Raw genomic sequence first — 17,106 nt, forward strand, 5'->3', positions numbered from 1 at the left:
CTTGGCTTAAGATTTTTTTCTTAATAAATTTATTTATTTATTTATTGGTTGCATTGGGTCTGTGTTGCTACATGCAGGCTTTCTCTAGTTGCGGCAAGCGGGGGCTACTCTTCATTGCAGTGTGCAGGCTTCCCATTGTGGTGGCTCCTTTTGTTGCGGAGCACAGGCTCTAGGCACATGGGCTTCAGTAGTTCTGGCACATGGGCTCAACAGTTGTGGCTCACGGGCTCTAGAGCGCAGGCTCAGTAGTTGTGGCGCACGGGCTTAGTTGCTCTGCAGCATGTGGGATCTTCCCGGCTAGGGCTCAAACCTGTGTCCCCTGCATTGGTAGGAGGATTCTTAACCACTGCGCCACCAGGGAAGTCCTGGCTTAAGATTTTTATACAACCTTGCTTTCTACCTGCCTCACTAACAGGTATCCTGAAAACAGAAGAGTTGATATTTAGAAATACTGTACTCCAGCTGGAGAATTAAAGTAATAGGGTAGAACAATGTATGTGTACAAAACTGCTCTTTAAAGTTGAGAAGATAAAGATGAAACACTAGAAAACATAGAAGTCATTGGTAGTATTTGCACAGAAAATGAGAATGAATGGTGCTGCAAGTGGCTTTTTGTGTGTTCATTGTAGGTGCTAACACAGAAACAGGAATTTTTTCCTCTTCATTCATTTTGCTTTTTTTTAAAGGTCATAATTGTTAAGGGATGGTGGAATTATGCACACAAAGTTGGGGAAAGTGAGAGATATGAATCAGAATAGTCATTTAGGTTTCTGAATATAGTGTCAGAAGAAATTGTCACAGATCTTGATGTTAACTAGATGAGGATGAAAAGCTCAACTGGGTTCATGGTTCCAATTCTGGGCAATGTGAAATTGATCCAAAATATTGAGTCAAAAAACTGACCTTTTGGTATATAAATGTAATAGAGCACAAAAAATGTTCTACACCTTGCTCTGAATATAGAGAACCCCAAACTGTCTTTCACTTGACTCAAAAAATTGCCCTGCCTTGAAAGACCATATTGGTATTATTTACTTGGTATTGACAGCACCACTAAAGCTTGGGTAGGGTGGTGAAAATCCCAGCTAGACTATTCACTGGGTCAACCATAAGCCTTTTTCAAATGGTTTTAAACAAAGGATTCATTAGCAAATTAGAAAGGTTTGAATAGGTCTTTTTGGGTGTAAGACAAGGTGAACTTGCATCAGGGATGGTCATTCGGTGTAGCTGGATTCATAAAGTAAATAAAAAATTATTGATTTTGTATAGATTATAGTAATAACTCCTATCACTGTGCTTGTTCTCTCCAGGAGGCTCTGTGCTAAGCATGCTGCATATATTAGGTCCTTTAGTCATCTCGACAGCCTTCTGAAGTGAACATGACTTTGCAGACTGGGAAGTGAGGATGAGAGTTGTGAAGTGATATGCTCAAGGTCACACAGCTAGATAAGAAATCAACAAATTGAAATCTACGCAGAAGTGGTCCCAAAGCACTTCCAAATTGAACGGCTTCCTTTTTTTAAAAAAAAAAAGTTCTTTTATTTTATTTATTTATTTATTGGCTGCGTTGGGTCTTGGTTGCTGCATGCGGGCTTTCTCTAGTTGTGGTGAGCAGGGGCTACTCTTTGTTGTGGTGCACAGGCTTCTAAGTGTGGTGGCTTCTCTTGTTGTGGAGCATGGGCTTTAGGCACGCGGCCTCAGTAGTTGTGGTTCGCGGGCTCTAGAGTGCAGGGTCAGTAGTTGTGGCACAACATGGGCTTAGTTGCTCCGTGGCATGTGGGATCTTCCCAGACCAGGGATCGAACCCTTGTCCCCTGCATTGGCAGCCCGATTCTTAACCACTGCGCCACCAGGGAAGTCCCTTAATTGGCTTCTTAATCTGCAATTCTAGTCCTGCAAGAGTTAGAAGTCAAGGTTGGATCATATGGAACTGAATACTAGCTCTATCGCTTAACTGGGGGGTTAGATGCTTCTAGGTCTTGGTTTTCTTCTTCTGTAGAACTGGAGGTTGAGTATTATAGCTCTGTGTGTGTTTGTGTGTGTGTGTGTGTGTGTGTGTGTGTGTGTGTGTATCTGTTGATTTGGGTAGTGCATGCATAATTTCAGCCCAGTGCCTGCCATATAGGAAGTTCCAACGTGTTAGTTGTTCTTATATTGTTATAATAACAATTGATTAAAGGGTTAGGACCAAGCTGTTTGAGTAGATAATCTTGAATACAACACTAAATTCGAGTTACCAAATGGTATCGATATGTTTGGTGCTTTTTCCCTTTAGTGTTGGCATGAATTTTTTTTTCTGGATATCTTTTTTGGTATTATAATATTAAATTGTTCTCTAAGGTAGAGAGTCAAACATATCTTAGTCTTTTCAAATCACAAAGTACTCAATCTTTCAAATACCCTTTTATCTTGCAAGTCATTATATTCACCATCTAGAGAATAACTGTGACAACATTTCCATCTCTGGAAAATGATCGCTGTTCCTTAGTGCTGGGTTGGTGTTTAACAAAGTGAGTTTTTGCTAATCTTACTCATATAGGATTATCCTGTGACTTGAGATATACCTCCACTGACATCCATCATTTGTAGTTTAAGTTCTTGGCTATTATATTTGTTCAGGGAGATCCTAGAATAGGAATTTAAAGAAACATTCTTGGTTCAGCTGCAAAAAAATCCCTAGCTTACAATCAAGAAGTAGTTTAGGCACGGGGCAGAATGGCTAATGTAGTTAGAATTCTTAAGTCCTGTGAAAGTTCTCCACCCATTTCTCATATATTCCACATCACACAGATTAAAATCATGTCTTCCTTTTCATGTTTCAGGAGCTTGGAGGGAGAACTTTTGACTTCTATGGGAGAGTGAGATGCTGTGAACTGTTTACCCCAGATACCACTAAGAATGTAGAAATGATATCAGAGGGATCACAATTAGTTTGAGAGACATGGGCAGGATGAAACAAAAATTAGTGATGCTGCCTAAGACTTGGGAGCCAATCAGATAGAAGTCTGAAATATTATATGGCAGTCAATCAGGAAGTTCAGTGCGATTTGGGACTATATAAGCAATGGGATTATATAACAAACAAGGGTAAAGTAGGATGTCCTAACCTGGAATATTGGACCACAGGACTGAAAAGAAATAAGCAACTGGAGGGAGTCCAGAGGAGATCATCTACAATAATGGTTTTAAAGCAAAATATGAACTTTATAGTGTAGCCAAACCACAAAGTCAGACCCGAGGGGCATGATAGAAATCTACAGATAGCTTGAGGGTCTCGACACAAGGGGGAAACAGGAATTTTGGCTGGAGATAAGAAAAATTTCAAGGGATAAAGCTAAGAAAAGGGAAATTTAGGTTTAATAGGATATATTCTTTGGTAGTAAGACATATGTGTTTGTAGAACAGTGTCTCAAGGGAATAGAAAGAACATTGATGAATTTTCGAGGATCCTTGATAAGAGGATACCCTGATGTCAGACCAAGGTCTCTAGAACTTTCATTAGAATATTCTTGTGCCATGACCAGATGGAAGAGATATAGTTTTTATCCTGCATTTCTAGGATAATTATAACGGGGAATGAATAGTGAACACACTGTTCTGTCCTTTAATAAAAGGTATCCTTAGGCTTTGATTAACTTTGGCTCTGAGGAAAAAACAAAACCAAAACCAAATATGGACACTGCTTTTCAACATCGAATGCCCTAATAAAGGAGCAAAGTCTTAGATTTAAAAATCTCACTGATTTTTAAAATATATCTATTCAAAACCATTTATTTCTAGACTACCAGTTATATTGCTTTTGAAGCAGGCTGATGAATTGTAAGAAAGATTCTGGGGATCAGTGTAACAAAACCAGTCATTTTTGAAATTGGTAAATGAAACCCAGATCTTCCTTAATCAAGTCTGACATAAAATGGCAGTCAATCAGAAAGGCCAATGTGAGTTGGGTCTGTATAAGCAAAGGGATTATATAACAAACAACAGTAAAATAGGATGCGCTAACTAGGAATGAATGAATAAGCCATATACCGCAATGACTGCAAAATAAGCCTAATAGCAGTCAGACTGGAAATCACAATAGTTTTAAAAATATCATTTAAAAACTCCAAATAATTTTCTTACAAAATCTTTCTTTCCAGAAGTGCCATTACATTTTCCCCATATGTTTTAAAAGCATATATACTTACACGGGGTTTTTAAAAAGGAGCCAGAGCTTAATTTTATGGATATTTAAAACAATTTATTCATTGTTCCCTATGCTGAGGCAAGCTCCAGGCTAATGGAGAGTCAGGACCCATTGGAAACAAGATGATGTGTCTGCTCTAAGCCTTAAGTGCCAATAGAAGAGTCCCTCTGCTCATTGGCTTCTCAACATCCATGACCACGCATGTATGACTTCGTGCCTCAAGGGTATTCTTATTAGCCCTACATCATTGTGGCAGGGTGGCATTTTCAACTCCATGGTCATCTTTTGGGCTTAGAGAAATAGAACATACGTGAATTATAAATTACATTTGCTCAGCCACCTGAGTTGTAAGTGGTCCTGTGAAGTGTGACTCTGCTAACCTGCCAGAATCCAATGAAGCATAATCAGTTCCATGCACTGGTATCCAAATGGTAGAGACATTTAGTGTTTTCTTTGCTAGTGACAAGTTACACAATATTGTTAACTAAGGAAAAGGCAGGCAAGACCCGTCCTCATTTACTCCTACTGTGACTTGTTTGAGGAGGGAAGAAAGCAAATGACAACAAGCCCCCAAATGTAATTTGGTGGGTGTAGTCAGGCAGGGAAGTAAGCAATTTTTTTAAAGGCTGTGTGTCTCTCCACAGAACATCTAATCATCAGCCACTGAAAAGAGTACTTACGTCTCAGGGTGAGAAGAGATGGGTGGCAGTGAGGATGATGGGAAATTTGTATCTCATTTTGTCTTGTGGCAGCAGATAGGTCATAAAGTGACAGGAGGGAACTCTCAGCGCAGTGGGTCCCGCTGCATTTACAAAAACGGTTACGTCAGAGATCCTGGGGTCCGAATGAAGCCCTTTGTGGAGGCATCGAATTCTTTTGTTAATTAGATTTCGTGACGTGACCCCCCCTAGACAGTCAAATACCTAGGACCGTCGAACATACTTTTTAAGAAGAGAAAGACATTAAATTCCCCCCCTGAAAATTTTATAGGGAATACAACAAGCCTTCCAAAATCAAAGTTGGACAATTCTGATGTTATACACAAGGCGAATGTTTGTATTTTTAAGTTCATCGTAAGTTTTTTTTTTTTTTTTGCTTTAATAAAAGTAATGGCAAAGGAAAGTAACCTCTACATTTGTGTAAAATTCTCTTCACCCAGAAGTGGTAAATGAGGATACACGAACACAGTTAAATAAAGTACGCAGGCATTTCCAATATTCTCTCTGCTCCCCTGCTGAGATGGTTGTGATACGTTGCAAAACTTAAATGTTACCTCAAAAAGCCCTCAGAGAAGCGGGCGAGACTTCGCACTTTATAGATTCTAGGAGTGGGACAGTAGCGGGGGAAGGTGCTCCCAGACTTGTTTTCAAGCAGGGAACATTGACTTCGCCAGCGTTTCCCAGCTTGGCAGGAATGTGGCCGCTGCGCCCAAAGGCGTCCCACAGCCGAACCGGGAGACCGATCGCTTTGTGAGCGCCAATCTCCGCAGCCTTTGGGCTGACGCTGCGCCCGGCGCCTGCCCCTTGCTCGGCCTCACTCACCCCTCCTCCACAAGTACGGTTACTGACCGACCCTTACACGGCGAGGACCCCTCCCCCCACTTTTCTTAGTAGGTCCCATCTCCAGCCCATTCATCGGCAGCCACTGCATTTGAACTGAATCTCTACCCTTCCTTTTTAAAAACAAAAACAGCAGTGGGGAGAAAAGGAAGGCAGGAGGTTTAAGTCCAACTTCAGAGCAACCTTCTTGGGCTATCCATCTGACACCAGTGGGTGGGGTGCAATCTGACACTTCCCTTCCTTTCCAGAAACGTGAGTGGAGCTGGCGCCCCCTTCGATCTGGGGGAGGGGAGACGGGGGAGAAGGTCCGCACTTCCGTCCTCAGGGCTTTCTCCCCAGGAGACCCGGTATCAGTGGTGAGCGGTGCTCTCTCTGCGCCTGGAAAACTCCACGTTCTGCTTTCTCCTGCTCCTGGCTCCGCCCCAGCTCCGGACCTGGCTTCCCTCCCGCCCTACCCGTCCGAGCCGCCCCCTTCCCGCTGCCTCTAGCGCGAGCGTGCGGGGACATCTCCGCGCCTGCCCTGGGCCCGAGGCTGGGCTGAGAACATCAAGAGCCCCTCTCCGGCGGGTCATGGACAGCCGACCCTGGCGTTCTCCCCTTAGCAACCTGAGCGCAGCCAGGAATTCTCTCCCACTGTAGCCGCTCAGCCCTTGGAAGGCCCTGGGCGCTGCGCGCTCCATGTCCCCACTTTGTAGCGACAGTGGCACCTCGGGGGAACCTGGAGCTTGGAGACACTCTTGCGCCTAGCCAGTCAGAGGAGTGGGCACAGCAGCCAAGTGGCGGCCAGACGCGTAGCTTCAGGGGCCCGGATACGGCGACTGTGCCCGGGGGCGCAGCTCCCGGTGCCCAGCCCCAGCGCGGGAGGAAGTCCCTCTCACTGCGCGGGGAGCGCGAGGGACGCGCCCTGGGCGCACGCCCAGGAGGCCTCCTCCCCAGCCCTCGGGACCGTCCTCAGGGCGCGAGGAGGAGCTTGCCGGAGTCTTCGAGGCTGTCCAGAGCCAGAGAGCGGGAGCGCGGCGTCTCCTGCCTCAGCTGGGAAGGGGGAGTGGCGCTGGCCGCCGGAGCTGGGAACCCAGCGAGCGCCTGGCCTTCCTCCTTCTCTTCTTTATCCTCTTCGTGACTTAGGTTCTGGGGGAAGGTTCTAGCGACCGAAGAAGCCCTCCCTCCCCACCCCTTTTCCTAGAAGGCTGGGATGAATCTTCTGCTTCTGCCCCCGCCGGGGCACTTGGAGCGCGCTGGTGGTGCGTGAGCCGGGAACTGCCCTCCACCGGCCTCGGCGAGCCTCGGGCCGACCCTGTCTGGCAGCCTCGCCGGAGCCCCCTTGCTTTTTGGCCCCAAATCGCTAGCAGTTCCGAGAGCTGAAAGAGGGTGGCCCTCAGGCACAGCCCCGCCGAGATGTCCGCGCAGAGCCTACTTCACAGTGTCTTCTCCTGCTCCTCGCCAGCCTCGGGCAGCGCGGCCTCGGCCAAGGGCTTCTCCAAAAGGAAGCTTCGCCAGACCCGCAGCCTGGACCCGGCTCTGATCGGCGGCTGCGGGGGCGAGGCAGGCGCAGACGGCGGCTCGCGGGGAGCCACCGGGGGCCGCCTCTGCTCCCCGTTGGCCCTGGCCGAGGGTCTCGGCCCTCGCTCGGCGTTCTGTCCCCGGGGCCCACCTCCTCGGGCCAACCGACTCCCGCCCCCTAGACCCCTCTGCTCGTCTTTCTCCACACCCAGCACCCCGCAGGAGAAGTCGCCTTCCGGCAGCTTCCACTTTGACTATGAGGTCCCTCTGGGTCGCAGCGGCCTCAAGAAGAGCATGGTATGGGACCTGCCTTCGGTCCTAGCTGGGCCGGGCAGTGGCCGCAGCGCCATCCTCTGCTCCTCCGGGGGAGGCCCCAACGGCATCTTCGCTTCTCCCAGGAGGTGGCTCCAGCAAAGAAAGTTCCAGTCCCCACCCGACAGCCACGGCCAACCCTATGTCGTGTGGAAGTCCGAGGTAGGGTACAGTGCCGCGTGTCCTCATGGCCCAAGGCTGGACACCTGGGCAGCTCTTTAATTCCTTCTCATTTACAGAGCCAGGGACCCACTGAGAGGTTTTCCTGGTGTGGCTGTTCCTTTTTGGCTGGTTAAATGGTGTCTGGAAATGGGACGTCCCTAGTGGCCACCCACATGTGTCTTGTTAGGACTTCTTGGCTCCACTTTGGAGCGGTGGTAGGAGCTGGAGGAAGAGAGGAAGAGATGCTTTCCTTTTTGTGCTGCAGGTGATTTCAAAGGGTCATCTTATCCCTTCACCCAATGTTGATATTTTTGGAACTCAGATGATCTATTTCCAAGCTGTTTGTCAGGATTGGAGGAAATATATTTTAAAATATTTCTGCCATCTGCTTGTTTTACAGAGAATTCAGGAACATTATTCTTGAGGGTGTTGTTGATATGTGTGTGTAGGTCTGTGTGTTTGGGGGAGTAACTACTAGAATTCTCTAGTTTTGATCTTTTCTTCTCCCTAAAGGTCTAATTTCAGAGATCTATGGTACTGAGTACTAGATTAATCCTGGAGAAAAAAAATCTCTGCTTAAGGCTATGAAAGATCATGGAAATATGCCCAAATTCCACTAAGGGCAACTAGTAGTTAGTGAAATATACATGAATCAGGAATCATTAGTAAGCAGGGAACTCAGAGGGAGCTATTTGGTACCTTTAAAAATGTTTGCTCTCTGGTTAAAAAGAATGGAGAACAGAGCTAATGGGAAACTGTGGTTGATGGGTACTTGGAAAGCTGCATGCTTTTAGAGAATAAAAAAAAATGAACAATTCCTAATCTCTTTCAGTCCACAAACTCTATAGATTTGCCTTGGATCTGTTTCCATAAGGGGAAATTCCATCCATTGTAATTAAATATTTTAAAGTACAGTTAGAATTACAGAAATGAAATGAAATACGATGTATTTGCTGGAGATTTAGACTAAATAAAGGAAACACAACCAAGAAAAACAGTTGGAAAATAGCATCCAACATCATACCTTGCTCTGTTAACATGAGATAACTGTGAAATTTTGGCTTTTATTAGTCACCTTAGAAAAATCAGCAGTATTTATCAAGAATATTCACATCACATATTAGTAAAATATCAGTTACTGTGTGAAAGTAACTGCTGCTGTTGCATGGGGAGCATGGTTTACAAAAAGTAACAAACATTGCTGACTGTTCTGCCCATTTTCTTGAGGAAGATAGGCAGTAGAGAGAAAAGTCAAGTAGGAGAGCAAGAGATTCTCTCCAAATCAGGGAACGCAGCATTAGAAAGAGGGTCAAGAATCTAAATGTTGAATTTCTGTTGGTCTTTAGAAGGGCCTGGATTCCTACTCTATATCAGAAGCACATGTTGTTAGATTAATCTGTAGGAGTTGAGAGAAAGAGAAAGAAATGCAAAAGCAAGCCAAGTTCTTGGATTGGATAGCCACTGACTTTCATGTTTAAACCAATTACATCACTAAGAATGTCTCTGCTTTTCTTAGCAACTGTACATACTTGGAATATAGTATACACATGCTGTCTGTTGCTGTTATGACCAAAGGGCAGTCTACTGTAGATGATCACAACTGTTTAGAAATTTTCTTCTTACCCATTAAAATCTCATAATCAATGGACAGGTATCTGAACTTATGCAATACTGAGTGGCTTCAAACTGTTCTGTGCAGTGTTAGGCAGTCTGCAAGCTCACCTACCATGACTTTCACCTCTTTGCAGAAGAAGTGAAAACTATGTACTTGTTTAAAACTAAGTACATAGCCATCTAGCAAAAGAACAATATTTTCTCATAAAATGTGTGTGTGTGTGTGTGTGTAAAATCCCTTTATTCATGAGGCACACATGGAATGACTGGATGGCATCCTGGCATGAAGGTCCAAGGCTGGCTTTGTTGAATGGAGTCCCAGATATCCTGAATTCACCCTAGGGTCTGGAATTTAATGGCCTGGATTACCTTTTAAAGGTTTAATGCCCTGGAACCCTCTCAAAACCCAAGGAAATTCATCCTATTGAGCACTGCTTGTCCTTCTCAATTGCAAGCAAGCTAGGTCCTTTGTCCTAAAAGAGAATCTTTAACTAATGATGTCAAAAGTCCAGCAAATGAAAAAAAAAAAAAGTCTAGCAAATGAACACCTTGCAAGTTTACTTATGGGCCCTGGAGGGAAGATTTGGATCTTTCAGACTTGATTCTTTTGCTTTTCCTGGTTGCTCTGGCTTGGGGTTTCTCTGCCTCTGCACTATAGACAGTTGTGGCTGAATGAGTCTTTGCTTTGGGCACTGTCCTGTGCCTTGTAGTATGTTCAGCAGCATCCTGGGCCTCTACCCACTAGATGTGAATAGCATCCCTTCCCACCGGTGTGACGATGAGAAGTGTCTGCAGACACTGCTGAATGTCCTCTGAGGATCAAAATTGCCCCAGTTGAGAACTACTACACCAGTGAGTTGCATGTAGCCCCCTCCACCATGATGACCATCTTGACGGCCCACAGAAGTGCTTTCAGCTAGCAGAACGTTTCCTTGGGGCCTTCTTCTGATTCCAAAACCATGTGAATCCCTCTTGAGTCTTGCCTGCAGATTCCACGGGTCTCATATTGTTTATTCAGCTTCTCAGTTTCTCTTCCATAGGCAAACCTGAGAATTCACCTTCATTCAGGTGTAGCCAGTAATGGATCACATCCACTTCCACTTAGTTCTTTCAGCGGATTCTCTGGTTTTAGACTAAATTGTTCATACAGCGGCTCCTGCTCCCAAGCCTCTGTCTGTAGTTCTGTGCCTTGTGCTCACTCAGAGCTCACAAATGACAATTTTACGGCCTGAAACCAGGAGGTGTTAGACAAAGTCAGCTACAACTCAGTATTTCCTTACTATGTGTTTTAGGATTGCTTTAACAAAATCTGATTCATAGATATGCTGGATAGAATATCTATTGAGCAGAAAAAGGGAGAAGACAAAGGGATAAATGGTACATGGTGACACTGTTGATGCACACTTCTCGGCTTTGTTCTTAGCAGCCAGGTTCTGTCCTTGATTCTGATCATAAACAAGGGAGTAACTTGTTAATGATCAGAGTCATAACCTTGGGGTTCTCCTAATTCTTTTGGATCAGAGCTGGGATTATGCTCATAACTGACAGAGTTTGCCAGCCTCAGTAAATCATAACTAAAATGATTTCTCTCTATCCATGACTTCTTTTCTTCATTTATGCCACAAGAACTTCTTGAGCACAAGCATTCCTCTATGTAGAGAAGCATTTCTCTATGTACCCATTTCTCTATGGGTAGAGGCCAGGAATGCAGAAAGGCTAAAATATGGTGTCACCCCTTAAAGAGCTCACAGTCTAAGGAGGAGGAGGGATGAATCAACCAATAGCTGCATTGCAGAAGGGTCAGTGTAATGAGAGACTCACCGTGCTTTGGGAGTCTTGGAAGGCTTCACTGTGCAGAGAACAATTGAACTTCATCTTCAAGGGAGACTGCCACTTAAAAGAAGAAGAAGGGAAGCGTTTCCTTGATGAAATAGAAAGGGGTAGGCCTGCAAAGGCCCAGAGGTGTTTGTGATGTCAGAGTTTCCAACAAAGAGGACTTAGAGGGGCTTAAGTGCAATAATTTGTTTGGAGGAGTAGGTTAAGATATGTGAAGTTTAATATATGTAGCAACCACATGGCTTTTTATATAACAACCTAATGAAACCAGAAATTAGACACATATTTGGGGGCATAATAACTAACTATGGGCTTGGATAAAAATGGTAGGAAGGCCAAAGCACATTGCCTACCCTCCAAGGCACCTCTTGACATCAAATCTGCAGGAAAGTGAAAGGATGTATTGATAGAACGTTTTTGAAGTTAGAAGTCTGGTGTGCCTGGAGCACAGGCTGTATCTCACTGTGTGTTGGATAATAGTATTCAACAGGTTGGGTAGCATTAATTATGAAGAGTGCCATGGTGCATGACTCAGAAGTTTAGACTCTGTTTTGTAGAGCAGTGGTTCTCAACCTGGAGACAACTTGTTCCCAGGGGACGTTTAGCAATGTCCGAAGACAGTTTTGGTTGTCGCAACTGGGGGTGGTGATGTATTAGCTTCATTTTGTGCTGTAACAAATTACCCCAAATGTATGGGTTAGAGCAACACATTTATTATCTTATACTTGTGGAGATCAGAAGTCTGAAATATGTCTCCTTGGGCTAAAGTCAAGGTATTGGCAGGGCTATGTTCCTTTTGAAGGCTCTAGGGTCTGTTTCCTTTGCTTTTCCAGTGTCTGCCTTACTCTGTCTTCAGTGCCAGCCATGTTGCATCTCTTTGACCCTTCTTCCAGTCATTTCTTCCTCAGACTATCTTAAGGATGCTTGTGATTGCATAGGACTCACCTGAATAATCCAAGATACTCTTATTGTTTTAAGGTCAGTTTATTAGCAACCTTTAATTCTATCTGCAGCCTTAATTCCCTCTTGGCATGTAAGCTAACATATTCACAGTTTCCAGAGATTAGGACCTGGATATCTTTGGTGGGACATTATTCTGCCTACTAACAGGAGCGGTGCTAGTGGCATCTAGTGGGGGAGAATCCAGGGATTCTCTAAGCACTCTACAATGCACAGGACAGCGTCCACAACAAAGAATTATCTGGCCCTTAATGTCAAGAGTGCCCAGGCTGAGAATCCCTGTGGTGGAGAATGGGGTAAATTGATGATTTTTAGGCATGAGTGTGTAACAAGATTGGATATGTGTTTTAAAGAGATCACTCTAGTGTCTGCGGGGACCATGCATCAGTAGAGTGAAACAACCGGGAGGACAGATACTCAGAGGAGGTAGGCATGGGGAAACCATGTCAAGCATCCTACAAACAAATGGGAGTTGGCATAGAAACATAATAGTTCTATATTTCTTATTTTTCCACTTTAGCAAATTGTTTTCTTGCACTATTGAACTACTTCGAATAGGTTGGTCTTTATAGACCATTGGTTTTCAACCAAGGGGTGAGTTTGCAGCCTGGGCACATTTGGCAATACCTGTTGGCATTTTGATTGCCAGAGCTGAGGCAGGGTGTGTGTGCTACTGGCATCTGATGAGTAGAGGCCAGGGATACTGCTAATCATTCTACAGTGCACAGGACAGACTGCCACAACAAATAACTCTCCTGCTCAAATTTTCAATAGTACAGAGGTTGAGAAACCCTATATAATATACTACTTTATACAAGAAACTGAATTCTGGGTTTTGCTTTGCTGTACCATTTTCTCTCATGTTTCTGGCTTTACTCTGTCATTTCTTCTTTTTTCCTAGTATATGTCGACCAAGGCTTTGAATTGGAAAAAAACTGCCTTTTTAAAAAGTATTGAGGATAGGAAAAAAATAATGGGGTGTCTAAATATATCTATAAGGAAGAATTGAATTGTAAATATGTAATAACAGAAACTGGAATTAAAATTTAAAACATGGGCAGAGAGGGATATTGTGATTAAAAATAGAGGCTCACCCATTCACCAAAGAGGAAGTCATTAGAGTAAGACAGCTTCAAACAGGAAATTGACATAGGGCATTTTACAAGGAATTATGTCTGAAATTAGCATAATGCCCTAAGAATTTATAACAGGAAAATATTCAGTTTTCATGTACTTTCTCTTGGAGTATTTCTCTGCTAGAATTCGTCTTGTTTCTAAGGTAATTTTTAACTTAGAGAGTAATATGAAGACAAGTTCTCAGACTGAATTGAGCTTCCACCAGAATTTGGGGATTTGAGGCTTGGCAAGAGCAAATTTTAGACTCTGAAAGGACCTTGGGTAGCATCTAGTTGCAGCCTCCTTACTTTACAATTAAAGACAGGGACTGAAAGGGTTAAGCTCAAACTCAGACAGTGCGTTGACTGCAGAATCACCCTGAAATCCTCCTTGACTCTCAATATGAACTCCAAAATTCTGGCAAAAGCAAACAACCATGAACGTCTAGAACCTTGGCAATCCTTTTTCTATCCCCATTACTTAATGAAACAATTTCCCAAAGGTGCCCAAATCCCAAGACTTTCTTAGACCTCCTTTGGCTGGACTTCTGGGCGGAACTGACAGCACTGTTCTGCACCCTCCCCCGCCCCCCCCCCCCCCCCCACCACTCACAGAAGAGTCTCAGTTCCCTCCCTATTGCCTGCTTCTCGGTCTGTAATGTCTCTTCCTGGTTTTCTCTTTCTGTGCTTGTTGTCCATGTATCCCTACAGTCTGTGTTTTTCCTTCAGCTCATTCTCCCTTGATGATCTCATTCACTTTTGTGACTTCAGCCATCATCCCTCTTGGGGACACTCATGACTTTGTGTGTTTGAGCTCCTAACATCTATTTCTGATTTCTTGCAAGACTTTTGCTCACGATGCCACCGGACTCCTCTTAGTCTACATGTCTGAAGCAGAACAAATCAATCCCCCTTTCCTCTGAGCACATTTCATTTCCCATATTCCTTATTTTTGGTTGGCATCACCATTCTCAGGCCAGCTGTTTTACCAGGCCAGAAATGTCTTCAGTTTTCTCCCTCTTTTTTTTTTTCCTCCTGTCGTCTCCAATAAGTTATCAAATTCTGTTGTGTTTACTTCTCATTTGCTCCATTCTAGAAAGGATTTGAAGAGGAATGTATCCAAGTTCTTACATCTCTCCCCAGCTGTTCCTTCTCATTGCCACTGCCTAGTTTGGGTCCTCATTTGCCGTGGCCTCCTGCTTGGTCGCCCTGTCTTCGGTTTTCCCCTCTTCCCATCTGGCTTATGGGCTTTCTACTCCAAAGATGCAGTTGTAATCTTGTTAACTCCCTGAGTAAAAACCTTTGCTGAGACTTGGTGTGTACAAAATGAAATCCAAACTTCTTAGCCAGTCATTTCAAAGTCTTTTACACTATAATCTTAGCTGACCTCCTCCCCTTTCCCTAGGAATTCTCGTCCAACAAAACCAAACTGGCCACTCAGCCAGGTTGTCATCGAACATTTATGAAGTGCCGGCTATGCACTAGACACTGGGGAACGTATGCAGGGTAAACAAGCATGGCCCCACAAGGTGCTTACCCTTTTGTGAAAGCAACACTTTCCAGTAAATAAATCCCTGCACTTCCTCAGAATGCTGTGGCATTATGACAGGAGGACTGTGGTAGACAGAATAATGCCCCCCTCCCCCCATCCAAGGATGTCCGTGTCCTGATTCCCAGAACCCATGGATATGTTACCTTATATGGCAAAAGAGACTTTGCAGATGTGATTAAGTTAAGGATTTTGAGACGGGGAGATGATCCTGGATTATCTGGGTGAGTCTAATGTAATCACAAGGGTCCTTATAAGAAGGAGGCAGGTAGTTCAGAGTTAGAGAAGAAGATACGAGGACAGAATCAGCCAGAAACACACACACACACACACACTCACACACACACACACACACAGAGAGAGAGAGAGAGAGAGAGAGAGAGAGAGAGAGAGAGACAGCTGTAGAAAGAGAGACAAACAGACGGACAGACAGAGACACACACACAAAATGATTTTTGAAGATGCTCCACTGCTGGCTTTGAAAATGAAGGAAGGAGCCTTGACCCAAGGAATGGGGCAGCCTCTAGAAGCTAGAAAAGGCAAGGAAGCAGATTTTCCCCTAGAATCTACAGAAGGACAGCAGCTCTGCCAACATCTTGATACTAGCGCAGTGAGGCTTCTGATGCTCAGAACTATAAGAGAATAAGTGAGTGTTGTTTTAAGCTATGGTATTTGTGATAATTTGTTACAGAGGCCATAAGAAGCTGATACAAGAACTAAGGAGGTCTGGGATGTCTCAACTGAAACCAGTGGGTAAGGAGGCTTTTGGCAAACAAAAAGAAGGGAGGTGGTAGAAAGAATGGCCTGTAGTTAAGAGGGGCATAGTATGCTTCAAGAACTTGGAGAAATCCAACTGGAAACACCTATAGGAGTAGGAAGATGGCAAAGAATAAGTCTGGCTGGGTTTTGAGCTTCATAATACAGCTCAGGATTTTATAATTTGATATAAAGTTTCTCTCCTCATTCAGCTTTTGATCACCTGGCTCCATACTTATCTGAGAAAACTCCGTCATACTTTATGATTCAACCAGATGTCACTTCCAAAGAAATGTCTTGACTATCATACATGTCATGACGTATTCATGATTTACACAAATGTGAGCTCAGCTTTCCATAGCTAGATTCTGATTTTTCTAATCTGGTGTCCACATAGGGGAAAGAGTTTCATATCAGAATCCATTCAATGACTGAGGGAATCTGTGTTCTGACAGCAGTTTTCCAAATCCTGGAGATACACCTTTGGGGCATGATGTCTTGGTCTAAATTTTACTGCGTCCCCTCTGGGCCATTGCTTATGATAAAGCAACCAAGACCATAACTGCAACTGTGTTACAATATGGCAAAAAGTGGACTGTAATGTGTGAAAAAATGTAATTAGTTATTGTGTTAGCTAGTAACGAATGATGTTTTCATTAGCTATTAGGGAAATACAAATCAAAACCACAATGAGATACCACTTCATGTGGCTATACCGTAGCCATATATATGGCTATAATAAAAAAGACAGATAATAACAAGTGTTGACAAGGATGTGGAGAAATTGAAACTCTCATACATTGCTGATGAGAATATAAAATGGTGCAGCAGCTTTGAAAAATAGTTTGGCAGTTTCTCAAAAAGTTAAACATTTGACCATGTTACCCAGCAATTCCACCTTTAGGTATCTACCCAAGAGAACTGAATATACATGTATACATGAAGACTCATAAGTGAATGTTCATAGCAGCGTTATTCATAATGGCCAAAATGCTGGAAACAACCAAATGTCTATCAACAGATGAATGGGTAAACAAAACATGGTGTATCTATGCAATGCAAGATTATTCAGCAAAAAGAAGGACTGAAGTACTAATACATGCTGCAACATGGATAAACCTTGAAAACATTACGCTAAGTGAAAGAAGCTTGTTACAAAGGGCCATATACTGTATGATTCTATTCATATGAAATGTCCAGGTTAGGCAGATTTATAGAGACAGAGAATAGATTCGTGGTTGCCAGAGGCTGGCAGTAGGGAGTGATGAGAAGTGACTGCTAATGGATACCTGGTTTCTTTTTGGGGGGATGAAAATGTTCTGGAACTAGATAGAGGTGATGGCTGCACAGCCTGGGGAGTATACTAAAAACCTCTGAATTGTACACTTGAAAAGAGTGAATTTTATGGTATGTGAATTTTAATACCAATTAAAAAAAGAACACTTTATGACATTTGGAAAATATATCAATTTTGTTGCTATATCATCTTTTCAGTAAAACATAAACATAAATGTAGATGAGCAGAGTTATGTTGTAGGCCCAGGCCTACTGTATATT

At 43.7% G+C, this 17,106-nt stretch overlaps 1 protein-coding gene across 2 annotated transcripts in view; it reads left to right on the plus strand.

The window, feature by feature from the left end:
* The first annotated feature begins 7,018 nt into the window (after positions 1 to 7,018).
* ARHGAP6 (Rho GTPase activating protein 6) overlaps positions 7,019 to 17,106 on the plus strand; it is a 476,412-nt gene continuing 466,324 nt past the window's right edge. For both annotated transcript variants that reach the window (XM_057718706.1, XM_057718707.1), the window contains exon 1: positions 7,019 to 7,719. In XM_057718706.1, the coding sequence (XP_057574689.1) occupies positions 7,141 to 7,719 (579 nt within the window). In that variant the 5' untranslated portion in view covers positions 7,019 to 7,140. The remainder of the gene's footprint in view (positions 7,720 to 17,106) is intronic.

The sequence above is a fragment of the Hippopotamus amphibius genome, chromosome X (assembly GCF_030028045.1).
Source record: "Hippopotamus amphibius kiboko isolate mHipAmp2 chromosome X, mHipAmp2.hap2, whole genome shotgun sequence".
Classification (NCBI taxonomy): Eukaryota; Metazoa; Chordata; class Mammalia; order Artiodactyla; family Hippopotamidae; genus Hippopotamus; species Hippopotamus amphibius.